At 42.7% G+C, this 14269-nt stretch overlaps 1 protein-coding gene across 1 annotated transcript in view; it reads left to right on the top strand.

The window, feature by feature from the left end:
• Positions 1 to 14269, top strand: part of FGD5 (FYVE, RhoGEF and PH domain containing 5) — a 226640-nt gene that overhangs the window by 184688 nt on the left and 27683 nt on the right. Inside the window, exons 12-13 of the mRNA XM_015425259.1 lie at positions 936 to 1004; positions 11327 to 11410. Of these exons, the coding sequence (XP_015280745.1) occupies positions 936 to 1004; positions 11327 to 11410 (153 nt within the window). The remainder of the gene's footprint in view (positions 1 to 935; positions 1005 to 11326; positions 11411 to 14269) is intronic.

Below are 14269 nucleotides of genomic sequence, written 5' to 3'. Positions count from 1 at the left end.
TTAAACTGAATGAGACCATTGGTCCATCAAAGCCAGTATTACTTTGACTAACAGCAGCTTCTTTGGGTCTTAGGCGGAAGGTTTTCACATCACCTGCAACCTGATCCTTTTCACTGGAGATGCCCAGAACCATCTGTGTGCCAATCAGATGCTCTGTCACTGAGCCACAGCCCCTCCCTATTCAGCAAGCTTTATGGTGGTGGAAGGATATGACCCCCCCCCCCGTTTCCCAGATCAACATTCTTTCTGCTATACTTCACTCTCTCTCTCTTTGATATTTTTTTCCAGTGCCATTTCTCCAACCTAACCACTGCCCTGAAAAAAAAATCCCACTAATAAAATTGGGGAGGGGGGGGGATAAAGATACTGTTCCTGTTTTCCCCCTTCCCAGAGAGCTTGTAGCAGCTTCAAGGGTGGAAGGAATCTATATCTGGAAAACAGCATAGAAGGAAAACATTAAGCACTCCTTTTCCCTAGCACTGCTTGCCAGATCAAATTAGCTGCTCCGTGCAGTTGCTTTGACACTGAAAAAATAAGCCACGGGATCCTCTGTGTCACACCTACTTTGTCCCAAAAAGACAGAGTATTTCAAGGATGCTGGAACTGGAGCTTTATTCCAAAATGTCACAATGTTGAACGTGCAGTTTCTTCCTCGAGTAAGTGCTCTGCAGGGCTGGGTTACATTTTATGACACCAATGCCACTTCCTACCCTTCCAGCATGGAAGCTGTCATCATGCAAGAGGCCGTTGTCTGCCAAATATGTGTTTCTTCTTCAGCAGTCACGGACTTCATTTACAGCAACCAACAGTGATTGCACTTTTCCTCCTTATGCTTACTATACCATGACACTGTGTATGAGTAGATACCTGGTCACACAGTGAGCCCCTGAACACGGAATGGTATCCTCCAAAGATGCCTCTGTTTCTTTCCACAGGTGTTTCTTAAAGAAGGAACGCTAATGAAAGTGTCTGGGAGAAACAGGCACCCACGACACTTGTTCTTGGTAAGGATGCTTTATATACTTACTTATCTCTGGCTGGATCCACACATCACCGGATATTGTGCTGTTGTAATCGTTTCCTTACTAGGAGGTGAAAGATTACAATATGGCATGTTATCTAATCTCATGTGGATCCTACCTCTGTCATACTGCAGGCATAAGTACTGAAAAGTAAAGGTTGGTAATGAAATCTATTAATTGACCTCCAAATGTGACTTCCAAATTATAGTTCAGAAGGGGCTGCCTTCTTGGCATTAGTGCTGATTCAGTACCAAAGCATTCGGGTGATGTTACTTCCAGCAAGGCTTCTTAGTTTATCTGAGTCAAAGCTCTGGGACCTGTGGAGGAATAAGAATGTAAAGGGTGCCCCTCAGCACATGTAGTGTGTGATCTCAAATCAATGGATGCCATTTGCCACAAATGTGAGATTTGGAAGGAAGGGTTTCCAGGTACCAGTACATTCTCATGCAGTGCTGTTCTTGCCAGTCTTCTATCCTGTCCCAGTAATTTATTTATTTATATTAATTGCACGTATAGTCCACCTTTCTCACTGGGACTGAAGTTGGATTACATCATTAAAAACAATGCAACAGAATTCACAAACAAGAACCGTAGCCTTGTGGGAGTTTTCCTGTCCTTGTCAAGCAGGGCATTCGTTTGGGAACCACCACAGAGAATGTACAAGTACAAGCCGCTGTTGATCTTACCCATTTGCGGAGTAAATCCTTCAGAAGGTATAGCTCACATGAGCAAAGCTGTCTCAAGAGAACATAAGAGGAGAGGCAGTCCAGCATCTATGTGGGTCATAGGCCAGGAAGCTCTTGGTAGGTGATGAACTGACCCCAGAAACTAATTGGTAGCTGATGGAATGACTGCAGAATAGGTGTAGTATGCAATTCTGCCTAGCTCCCAATAGCAATCAAACCATGGCATTCTGTTACGCTGGAGAAGTAGTAATGGGAAGTGCAGACCTAGCCTAAGATCTGATTATAATTGTCAGAGTTTGTCCTTGCCATCATAGTTGCAGAATGGAGTCCATGATATAGTAAAAATAAGGCATGCATTGAAATGAGAATAAAGTTATGATTGGAGAGTTACGAGGTCTCTTTTTGAAAGGAGACTCAACTTTGAGCTTCTGCTGAACGTTATGCAGCTCAGACTGAAATTCACTGTTAACTGCAGGGAGGAAGTGATGGTAATCCCTTGGCAGCTGGAGATATTGTAGAAGCCAGTTCTTGGGTCTTTAAGAGACACCAGTGACAGTTTTGTCTGCTTCCTTGCCAGAAATGGAATGGCAAGGTCAGGCACATACATTGTTGTCAGTGATAATCTGCCACAGTCAGACCGAAAAATAGAAACCAAATCAAACTAAAAGCAAGACACCAGGGCCACCCAGTCTCATGATTTTTTTAAAAGGTTTTCAAGCAATGAACCATTTTTAAAAAACATGAAGAACCTGTGTGGTATTTCCCAGCACCATCAGCTGAGCAGGAAGATACTGAAAGGTTTGCTAGGGAAACTGCAATATGGATAGCTATACCAAATCTACATAATAAGTAATAGAGCTTTCATGGAAAGCACATGTCCGTTTTAGGCAGGCATCAGGCTTTGGCTACAGTCAAGGTAGCATTTCCCCAAATAGTGGCATTCTGCAGGAGACTAACACAGACTGCATAAATATGTTTATTGGAAATAGTCCCACTGAATTCACGGGGGATACTTCTTTTCAGGTTGCTTCAGATTGTAACCCGAAAGGCATTTCATACATATATGCTGTGTGTTTTGTAGCTGGAGAGCTCAGCTACTTTAGCCACTTAAAATGCAATCCTTAGCAGAGTTCTATTCTCTGAAAAAGAGAATCCAACATCCAAGCACTGGGCTCAGGAAATAGGAAAGGTATCCACTGAAACAGAACAAACATCCTGCCAGGATACACTAGGTTCTCAGTACCAGACAACTCTGTGGCTGTGAAATATGCCCAGCCCCCTTATTTAAAACCAAGATCTTCCCCACTGTATACCACTGTGTGGCAGTTCTCAAACCATGGAGTAGCACCCCCTTTGCATGTGACAACAGGGGGAACCTGGAGCTAGCAGTGCAAATTGTGTGCTTAACTAGGACCACTAGATAAGTGGTGACTTCCTCCTCCACTGGCTAAGACCTGATTGACCTTCCCCTGGCAAGTAGTCCTTCATCCATCCACACTGGATTTGTGGGTGTGAGTGTAGCCAGAATGCTTCACTATCTCAAAATGACTTGAGAAGAAGGGTTCTCAGAACGACCTGCTGCTTTATTCTTATCTGTCCTGTATGTGGCTGTAGGAAGGGGTTAGAGAGCTCTAGCTGTCTGCTTCTTCTGAGAGCTGGTGTGAAATTCCTTCGGTAGTCCACAGATCCTTGGATGCAACAGCTGTCTGTTTGCTTCTAACCATCTGCATGTTCACCTGAGAAACAGATGTTGCCCTGCTGGGTTGAGGAGAGGGAAGAAAGTAGAATGAGGCTCCAGTCACACGGGCCGGAAAACGCGGGGGGGGGAGCGTGGCTGTTTGCCCCGGGGCAAAATAACACATGGTTGCACGAGCAGACGTCCCTTGGAGGTCCTGTGGTTAGGGGGGAGGTGCTGATCACAGGACAATCCTGCGGTGCTGCAAAGAAGCGGGGCCGCGGGGCAAACAGGGTTGTGGTTTTTTTTAAAAACTAAAGTGTGTGCATGCTCCGTTGGGTGCTTGTGCACATCCGTGGAGACTTGGGGGGGGGGGAAACCCTTTTTGCGAGGGGACATGGGTGGGCACCGGAACTACCACCAGAAATGCGATCAGATGCCCGCCCATGCCCCGCGGTTTCCGGAAACTAGTACCTCGGAGATACTAGTTTTTTACAGAGCATCTTCGGAGTGAAGCCTCGGGTGTGTCACAGGAGTTCTACACTTCCCAGATGTGACGGTGAGATTGCTCCCGGAAAATCCACCTGTCTTCCGTCTCTCTAGCGTGCCTAATGCTCCGTGTGACTGCAGCCTGAGTTTAGAAGGGAGCCCAAGTTCAGAAGTTTTAAAAACACTAAACAAATGCGACTTTTGGGGGGTAGTTTTGTTCCCTGTCTCTCATCACCCTTCTCTCTTTGTGCATTTAAAATTGTGAGCTTTGGGGATGGGAAAAATGGCTTTTCATACGTGCATGTGTCCTTACTTCCTCTGAGTTCTTAAGAAAGAGGAGGCCGTTCATCTAAGTAAGTAAAATGAATGTATCCTGTTGCAGAAGTCACCTTGCAGTTGAGACAAGTAATCACAAGTGCAGACATATGACAGAGTGACAGGCAAAGCCGACTGTCTTGTACATGCCAGTAATATTGTTGAATCCAGTGTTTCCTGACAGTGTGATTCAGTGTGCGTGTCCCTTGAATCCAATTACTGCTTGTGCGGAGTTGAAGGCTCATTTGAAAGAATGTCAGTTTGCTGGATCTGGCACCCCCCTCCCTCTTTCCACTCTAGCTTCCTCTTCTGGCTTTTTCTTCCATTCATGTTTCTTCTTGTGGCTTTCTTGTGGCTTCAGGATCTGCAGGCACACGGAAGTTTATACCTTGAATAAAACTTTGTTGGGCTTAAAGGTCTTAAAGATGCCACTGGACTCAAAATTTGCTCTGCTACTTCAGACCAACACGGCTACCCACCTGAATCAGGATGTTTGTGCAAAGACTACTTTCTGGTGGACATGGAAGGCTGCCATCTTCTGGAAGATTACGTTATACCAGTTTTAGACATTCACAATGGAATTAATGGGGCCTTGAAATAAATTACATTTAGAACTTGCTTTTGCATGTCCCCTAAAAATTTTTGCACCCACTGAATTTAGTGGAATTGAGCAAAAATCAGTCTTGTAAATGAGAGAGTTATCTTAACAAGAATTTTCAGCTAATGGACATCAGTCTGTTTGGATCAAATGATACTATATATTTTTTGTCCTGACTTTTATGAAAAATACAAATGTGGTGGTACCTATAACATTGTTGGGGACACATCATTTACAGCAATACTACAGATTTATGAGGAATATCAGCTGCTGCTTAAAATGGCAGTCCAGTGTTTGTGTTCTCTTAGATGTTACGTTTCGAACGCTTCTGTCTCACATACCAAATATGTTGTCCCCTTTGTCTGTGTGACTGCCATGTTGTGTAAAACGGGCAGCATGCATATTTGGCAGGTTCAGTACAATGCTACCTGAGAATCAGATTTTTGATGTTAGGCATTTGTGCTTACCAAAGCTGCAGAATGCACACAAAATGGCAATCGTGCTTACTGAGAGGATCAGTCATAGTGTGCTTTCACAGCACATGAAATAAGAGTGCCGGAAATGGAAGGCCTGAAAAGGGGACAGAGTGAGTGCCAACCACATGGCCACCATTTGGTTCCATTTTGTCTCCTCTGTTCATAGGGCAACAAAATGCCACCGCTGCCATTTATTTACTACAACCTGCCTTGGCTTTCTTGGGGCTTCTCATTCTAGTCTGTGCTTGCCAGGTCTGAGTTGGAAAATACCTGGAGACTTTGGGGGTGGATCCAGGAGAAGGTGGGGTTTCAGGAGGGGAGGAGCCTCAGCATGGTACAATGCCATAGAGTCCACCCTTCAAAGCAGCCATTTCCTCCACAGGAACGTATCTCTGTCAGCTGGAGATCAGTTGTAAAAGTGGGATATGTTCAGGCTAGGGTTGCCAACTGTGTCTTACCTCACCGGCAGGGGACTCCTGGGAGATCCTGGTGTGTGTGTGTGCGCAAAGCGCACGCACGCCGCATTGCGTCATGACGTCACTGCCCTGTGACGCACACGCCGGGGCTGGGTTCCCCCCGGGGCCCGATTTCCCGGTGTCTGGAAATGGGCCTCTGGGGCGGGGGATTTTCCGCCCCCCGGGGGGATTTGGCAGCCCTAGTCCAGGCCCCACCTGGAGGCCTGCAAACCTAGTGCTACCTCTCTCCACCTGGCAGGTTTCTCATATGCCACCTCAGCCTTTACCACTTTTGCCTTCTTGGGCCCCTTTGTAGTAACTCTGCCTGCTCTGTTACTGCTGCTTGCTTTGCCTAGGGAGACCAAACTCTTCCTTCTGCTCGCTGTGTACCTCTGTTTGCCTTCTCAAGGTGCCACATGCCCCCTTATGACTACTCACCATGGTGAGACTTGTATCTGATTATAAAACTGGGACTCTTCCCCCATCTCTCTCTGTTTTGAAAGATGAGATCCCGTAAGTAAAGGGTATAGTCACGGAGAATTCCATCCCAACTGGATGGAAAACTAAGACTGCACAACAAGAAATGTGTCTTCTATTGAAAACAGATGTACTAACTAAACAAAGATGATTAAAAATGAAAGAACTAAAGAAGGAATAGCTTTGTTTTGCATACACTGTAAGACATACAAAAAAAAACCTGGTTAGAAAGGAATTACTAACATAGAGATCTTGGTCAGGCTGGTGGACCTGCTTTCTGGCAGACATATCGATTATGTACAGGAGAACTCCACTGCTCCTGGAACAAGATGGGTAATATTAATCTAGTATAGTTTTGGTCCTAGCATCAATACAATCCCACCCTTCTTTTGTAGATATATGGATGGCCTGTGCATTGTTAGCATTACCATCCCCCCTTCTGGCAAGCTGTGCATTAATCTGAATTTCACAGTAGCAACTCATGACTGGTGAGAAGGTAGAAGAGACTGTAGGCACAGTTCCTTAAATGTAAGGACAAAACAGATGGGAAATAACTGTAATGGGCAATTAACAAACAAAACTATCATTAATGTTTAATAAAACAGAGGGATACTAATCATGGCTGCCATAGCAACAGTGTGCACTTGGGTGGCTTCCTTAATCATCACCAACTATAGAATGACTTGGGCTTTATGAAACTATTTCATATATATAAAATAAGCAGGATTTGTAGCCAAAGAGATGCTGCAATGCATGCTGGGAAGAGCCTGACAATGCTGTACATGAGCTAATTTTGGGGATGGTAGAGTGTCCTTCGTCAGCTGCCTTTTCTGTGACCTGAAATTACCCCAAACTACGTGGCTACATTGAGAAGCTAAATATTCAAGAGATGTTTCAACTCAGTTCTTTTATATATTTTCTGCACTAGAAGCATCTTGCTTTAGAGGTGAAATTACTACCTGCATGAGCCAAGAGACGTTTCAGGATTTAATAACAAAAATTATTATATTCTTGTGGCATTAGTTCTTACACACCCATCTTTCTTTAAAATCTTTAAAAATCTTTTTTTTAAAAAAAAAAAAAAACCCACCATGTGAAGTTCATTTCAATGGAATACTTATTTCGGGTTGTTTTTTTAAATTTGCTGAGGTTTTTCCAATCCCCAAGCTCCAAGATTTATAATGAGATCCAGACAATGAGGGAGGGTCACTGTGATTATTAGATTTATGTTCACAGATCTGGTAATTTATGAAGCAATAAGTAAATGATACAAAACGTACTGGACAAGCCATTTGTCACCTTGTTGTACGGTTGCCAAAGCTATAGAAGTAAATATTAGTGCTTTGAAAAGACAAGCAACCCCCCCCCTTTCTTTGTGCTACTATAATCTTTGTGCTATAGTAATAACTGAATGATGTGGCATAAATGGGGGGCGAGGCGGAAAGTAACAGGGACTCTTACAAAATGCACAGTGATTTAAGAAGGGTTGCCAGCCTCCAGGTGGTGGCTGGAGATCTTCTGGGATTACAACTGATCTACAGGTGACGGAGGTCAATTCACCTGGAGAAAATGGCTACTTTGGAAGGTGGATTCTATGGCATTACAACCCACTGAAGTCCCTTCCCTCCCTAAATTCCACTCTCCTCAGGCTCCACCCCCCAAATCTCCAGATATTTCTCAACCCAGACCTGGCAACCCTAGACTTAAGGTAGGAAAGACCAGGGCTAATTTTGGGCAGGAACGCACAGGAACAGAGTTCCGGCTGGCTTCAGAGCTGGCCACGACCACTACAGCCAAAACATCTGCGTGTGTGGCTACAGAGGGAAGGCCTGGAGAGCGACCCCCCCCCCCCCGGTGACTCTGAGGCAGGCGGCCCAGGGAGGCCCCTGGAAGGATTGGGGAGGCATTTAAATGCCTCCCTGTGCCTTCCCAGCCACGGGGCGCCCAGGCAAGCCAAGGGAAGGCATGTGGTGTGACCTAATATGTTAATCAGATGTGCTGTCAGGGATGTGGCCTAATATGCTAATGAGTTTCTGCTGTTGGGTGTGGCCTATTATGCTAATGAGTTCCTGCTGGGCTTTTTCCACAAAAAAAAGCCCTGGGAAAGACTACAATGATCTCCAGCTCTATACTAATGTGTTTGCAAATTTATTGAATCTGCAGTCCTTTTATATGTTTCCAGATATTCTCATTTGAATCTATATGTTACAGAGTTAGAAAATCTCCTCTAACAAGAAATGGCATAAAGCCATAAAATGGTACGCGGAAAATTTGTATAAATAACCCCCAAATGTTAATGAACAAGAGACAAATGTATGTATGCATGTATAAGATGGAAAAACTTAAATAAACAATTAAAAAAAAAAAAAAGAAAATCTCCCTGAGAGGCTGGCAACAATTGTCAGTCAACATTGCCAGTATTCAGAAACTAATTCCTAACAAATCTAAGTGGGGAGCTTTGGTGCCCACAAAATGAGCACCCCCACAGCTGATGATTATATGCAAAACATTTTCACAAAAAGAATTACAGTGATAAGTAACGACTGTGTCAAGAGCAGTGAAACATAATCACTTAGATGCAGTCATTTGGTTGTGGAAAGTGCTGTCAAGTCACAGCTGACTTATGGCGACCCCCTAGGGTTTTCAAGGCAGGAGACATTCAGAGATAGCTTGCCACTGCCTCCCCCAACACTGGGATCCTGGTATTCCTTGGAGGTTTCCCATCTAAATACTAGCCAGGGCCAACCCTGCTTAGCTTCTGAGATCCGATGAGATCAGGCTAGCCTGGCCTATCCAGGTCAGGGCAGTCATATAGAACCTGCTAATCAGTGGGGTACTGTACTGAGATGTACAAGTGACATAGGCTCCACGGCAGTTCAGTCATCCAACAGCTGTTGAGTTCATAGCTGTATGGAAGGCCAGTCAGCATAGTTCCCTCTAAGCTGAGTTAGTGCGAGCTAGCTCACAGTTTTTTAGCTTCCAGCTCACACATTTTTGTCTTAGCTCAGGAAGGATGGCTCCAGAGCAAACTAATGTATGCAGCAGCCAAATTGCTCGCTCACAACTTTAATGCCAGTAGAAATTTTGCTCACAAGACTCCACAGCTTAGAGGGAGCATTGCCAGACAGTAGCCTGTTTCATCAAGTGGACGCAACTACACGTTAGAATAAGCCCCTGGGGTTGCTTTATCAAGGGGCAGGAGGGGACAAGGAAACTGTAATGCTTTCCTACCCCACTGTTTTCTCATTGAAAAAGGCCATCCTGTACCTGCCTTTACCTCTACTGGGAAAAACTTTTGGATGCCCATCTTCCTGGCAGGTAAACTTGCAAAAAAATTTAAATCAACATGACAAATTGTAATGTGTAGTTGAGCCCTCAATCAAGAGTAAAATCAGTGCTGATAGTCAACGAACTGGCTTCCCTGCTACTTGCTGATCTCTGTGATTGTCCACTCTCAAAAACAGTGGGAGCATTTATTATTAAGAACTTAAGAAGAAGATATCTCTAAGGCAGTTTGGGAGATCTCAAGGCCACACCCCATGTTAAGGGGACAATCCATGATCAGACATTGTGAAGTACATCTTTAACCTTAGAAAGCAGCAGCAGGGGGAGGATTGGGGCGACAGCTTGTAGGGAGTTTAACACTTTATGCACCCCCATGATGTTTTCCTAATAGACAGTAACAACTCCCCCCTTTTAGGGGAAAAATACTTTTTCCATTATAGCAGCATGGGGAAGTTGATTTCTAATAGGGAAAATGGCAGCAAGGAAAAGGTTTTATTTAAAGGTTTTATCTTTTAGAAAATCCTTCCTATGCCCCTCAGATCATTCTAAATCCCGTTCTTTCTTTGTTGTTAAAAAAAGTAGGGATAATCCATATAATACCACCCTCAAAAACTGGTGACTTGCAAAAAATACTTCTGGCTCTACTTGGATTGCCAGCTTTTAAACAGGTCCCTCTAGTGGTCCCTTTAAATATCAGTTTGATCTGCAGCAATTATGTTGTGATTTAGTTCTGTGCCATGAAAAGCTTCAGTGGCCTGTTTCCACACTGTTAAAGGAACAAGGCATTTTTCTCCTGGCCAGTTGGCAAGCCTGTGCTCAACAGCTGTCTCAATTAAGGTGTTGCTGCACTCTGTTCCCCAGGAACTACATGAAAAGCTAAATTTGTGCTTGTTTTAATTAGGATTGATTAGGCACTGCAGTGCTGTGTTGGCACTCTGGGGAAGCACACAACCAACTGAGAAAATTCTCAGAATGTCACAGACATTTGAGGCAGGGGAGTTGCACCATAGTCTTGGGACCTTTCTCTGGCAACCCTGCCCTCAAATGTGCTGACAGTAGATAACATGGATGATGATCCTAAGCAGCTCCACTTAGAAGTAAATCCCATTTATTCAGTGGGTACTTACTCCCGGGAAAGCGCTCTTAGGAGTGCAATCACAGTGTACTTGACAAGGAACGTTCACATAATAATTGTATTATATAGTTCAATAGGTAGTACTTTTTATTATGTCAAAATCATTAATAACGATGAACGTTGGTACACTAGCTAAGCAAACAGGCTTCCTATTTGACTGTGTAAGATCACAGGTGAAATGTTAAATATTTATTTATTTGTGTCATTTAAAGTCTGTCTTTCTCACTTGGACTCAAGGTGGAATACGCAGAGTGAGTCAATACAATTGACACAGTGGGGGTATTCAGTAAACAATACCATAGGGTTAGGGTTGTAGATCGAATCAGAAATCTAAGAACAAAATTGAAGCAAAGCATAAATTTTAACATGATACATTACATGATGCAAAAATTATATAGCATGAGCCAATATGTTTGTTAATTAAAACATTTATGCCTCTCCTCATGGTTCGGTGCTGGAGCCCCTCAGCCTGGGGGGCCCAAAGAGAATTTACATCCCCCAAGTCTCTGAAGCCATCACGCAGCCACCCAGCTGTATGCCAGGCTCTGCACAGATTTACCAACTCACATCCTGACCTGAAATTTGGAGATCGGGTCATTCTTTAGTAACAGCCCAGCCAGTTCATTAAGTTGCACCTTATACTGAACCTAGAAAACCACTGAGACTTGTACGGCATATTGCAAATAATTCATCTTATCTTCCTCTTTGTACAGATGAATGATGTTCTGCTATATACCTATCCCCAGAAGGACGGCAAGTATCGGCTGAAGAACACCTTGGCTGTATCTGGCATGAGGGTAATGCTAAACTCTTTCTTTTGTTTAAAATTAAATATGGTTGGCTGGAGATCTAGTACAGTTGTGTGTTGCCTTTCTTCTTTTTTATTAGTAAGGAAGGAACAGTGGAATTCAGTGTCCCATTTACCCTTGTTTAGTTCTAGGTCTTAAAGAGGCAAAACTATATAGATAGCAGTACACAAAAAGAAGCATTGAGCAAGCACACTACACAGCCAAGATGCTGTAAAATTCACCTCCATGCTTGAAAGGAGATGGATGGGGTCTAAGGACTGGATTCTCACAAATTAGGGTACATCACTCTCCAGTTCTAACATATTTATTACCTATGTTCCCCCCACCCAGTTGAACCAAAACAGAACTAAGCTTGCCATTCTTTTGATCTGTTAAAAAAGTGTCCTCACTATTTTGCATGCTAATTTAACAAACCACTCCTATATATACAACTATGATATATAATTCCATTTCATCGTCTGACAAAGTGTGCATGCACACGAAAGCTCACACCTTGAACAAAACTTTGTTGGTCTTAAAGGTGCCACTGGACTCTAACTTTGTTCTATTGCTTCACACCACCATGGCTACCCACCTTGATCTATCCTAAGAAGGCTGTTAGCAAAGAGGCTAGTCATAAAGAATGCAAATTATTACTTTACAATGTAAATTACAATCAGATTTTCCATTAGAATTCTCAGTGGCCCTTATTGTAGCTACTGAGAGCTGTCTGGAAGGTTAGTATGGCCCAAACCTTCCAGACAGCTGTCACTAGGTACATTGAGGGTCACTGTGGCTGGTAGAACCACAATACCTGATCTGAATAGGCCAGGCTACTCAGATCTCGGAAGCTAAGCACGGTTGGCCCAGGTTAGTATGGGAGACCATAAGGAAGTCCGGGGTCTCAATGCAGAGGCAGCCACAGGCAAACCACCTCTGAAGGTATCTTGCCTTGAAAACCCACAGGGTCACCATAAATCAGATGAGTAGTAGAGGGAGTAGAGGGAGAAATAATCTTCAGTAGAACAAATAGCAGTGAATTATCACATACACTCTTCCTCAGCATTTCCTTCTTCTATCACAATCGATTTTCTGTATTAGGAGAGACACCATGGCTTAGTTGTAGAGCATCTGGTTTTCATGCAGGTTTGCATTCCAGGTTCAGTCTCTATCCTTGAAATAGGGTTCAGGGGATCAGTTAGTAGGTGATGGGAAAGTCCTCTACACTGGAGAGCTGTTGCCAGTCAGAGTAGACAGTATTGACATTGATAGGGCAGTGGTCTTACTCAATATATAAGGGAGCTTCGGGTCTGTGTTCATTATCTTATTTGTGAATGTATATAGTTTGTTTGTATTACTAATTGCTTTGGGAGTCATGATAGCTACCAGGCGATCTAAAAATACAGCTAGTAATAATAACTCCAGGCAATTTAAGATGAACTAATTTTCTTTTATTGTGTGAATATTAGCCTTCTGTTAGACATCCTGCCTTATTCCCTTTCTCCTTCTTCCACTTTTTATTTTTGTTGTAAGGGATTTATAAACAGAAAATGAGGCTATGGTTGAGAAATTAAATGAATGGTTTCGGAAAATACTAAGGTTAAAGAAATACTAAGGTTAAAGAAAAATAAGAAGTCTTGTGGTACCAGTTTAGTCCATTCTCAGCAGAGCATAGATTGTCACTTAGCTTGACTAAATGGGTTGAGATCAGTAATGATAACAATTTCTTTGGCAAATTGAGTTTCTATCTTACCTTTGCCATAGACTCACTTTTGCTGCGATCACACACTCTAAATAATCCACTTTCAATGCACTTTCAAACTGGATTTTGCCAGTTCACACAGTAAAAATCCAGTTTGAAAGTGCATTGAAAGTGGATTGAAAGTGGATCATAGAGTGTGTGTGATCGCAGCCTTTGTGGTCCTGGGCATGTCCAGTTCCCCATTCATAGAACTCCAGTTCCCCATTCATAGAACTAAAATAGTAACAATCTAGCTATAGGAGTTATTGTTTTTTTAATCTATTTTAGAAAAATAGTGAGGATACAGAAACAAAAGAGTAATGGATTATACAACATAATTACATTTGTCAAAGACAGTCATGTAGTACATGTTTGGGACAGAGAATAATTTCCCTTTCATCCCCTTCTCTTTTTTCTTTTTCCTTCCTGAGACAATACACCAGATATCTGTCAGGTTTATTCACATGTTCAAAATACCTTTGTTTTAGAAATGTTAATTTTTTTCTGTACCTCTTCTACTTCTAACGCATCTAATTGGTTTTTAATTGTTTAATCTCTGCTAGTGTTTTTATTGTTTGTTTTTATGTTCCAGTCTCTGAATTTTTCCTGTTATTATCTTAGTTTGTTCTAATCGTTCTCATTTTTTTAGCAGCTGCTGCTAATAGAATTCCTCTGATAAAAGCTTTACTTGCTTCCGAAATTGTAGCTGGAGACATTCTTTCTGTGGTTATTTAAAAAAAAAAAAGTCTTCCAAATCTTTTTTACACTTATTTACTACATCTTCTTGTAGCAAAAAAAAAAAATTAATCTCCATCTTCTTCTTGATTCTCTGTTCCATTGCAAGACTACCTCTCTGGGATTATGGTCTGCAAATACCTTTGGTTGAATCTCAACTTTTTTCTAAATTCATTGTCAAACTTTTTGATACCCAGCACATGTGTATTCTTGAATATGTTTGATGTCTGTCTGAAAAGAAGGTAAAGTCTCTACCCTTTGGATGTTTGGTCCTCCAGGAGTCTTCTAATTCCAGCATTTCCATGTATTGGAGTACATTTTTAGGTAATTTTCCACCTTTAATATTCCTTGATCTGTCTTTTCTTTTTTGGGGGGGGGGGGGGTTTAGAATT

Source organism: Gekko japonicus, unplaced genomic scaffold (assembly GCF_001447785.1).
Source record: "Gekko japonicus isolate JY-2015 unplaced genomic scaffold, Gekko_japonicus_V1.1 scaffold2, whole genome shotgun sequence".
Classification (NCBI taxonomy): Eukaryota; Metazoa; Chordata; class Lepidosauria; order Squamata; family Gekkonidae; genus Gekko; species Gekko japonicus.
The sequence above is the reverse complement of the archived record's forward strand: the minus strand, read 5'-3'. Positions and strand labels throughout refer to the sequence as shown.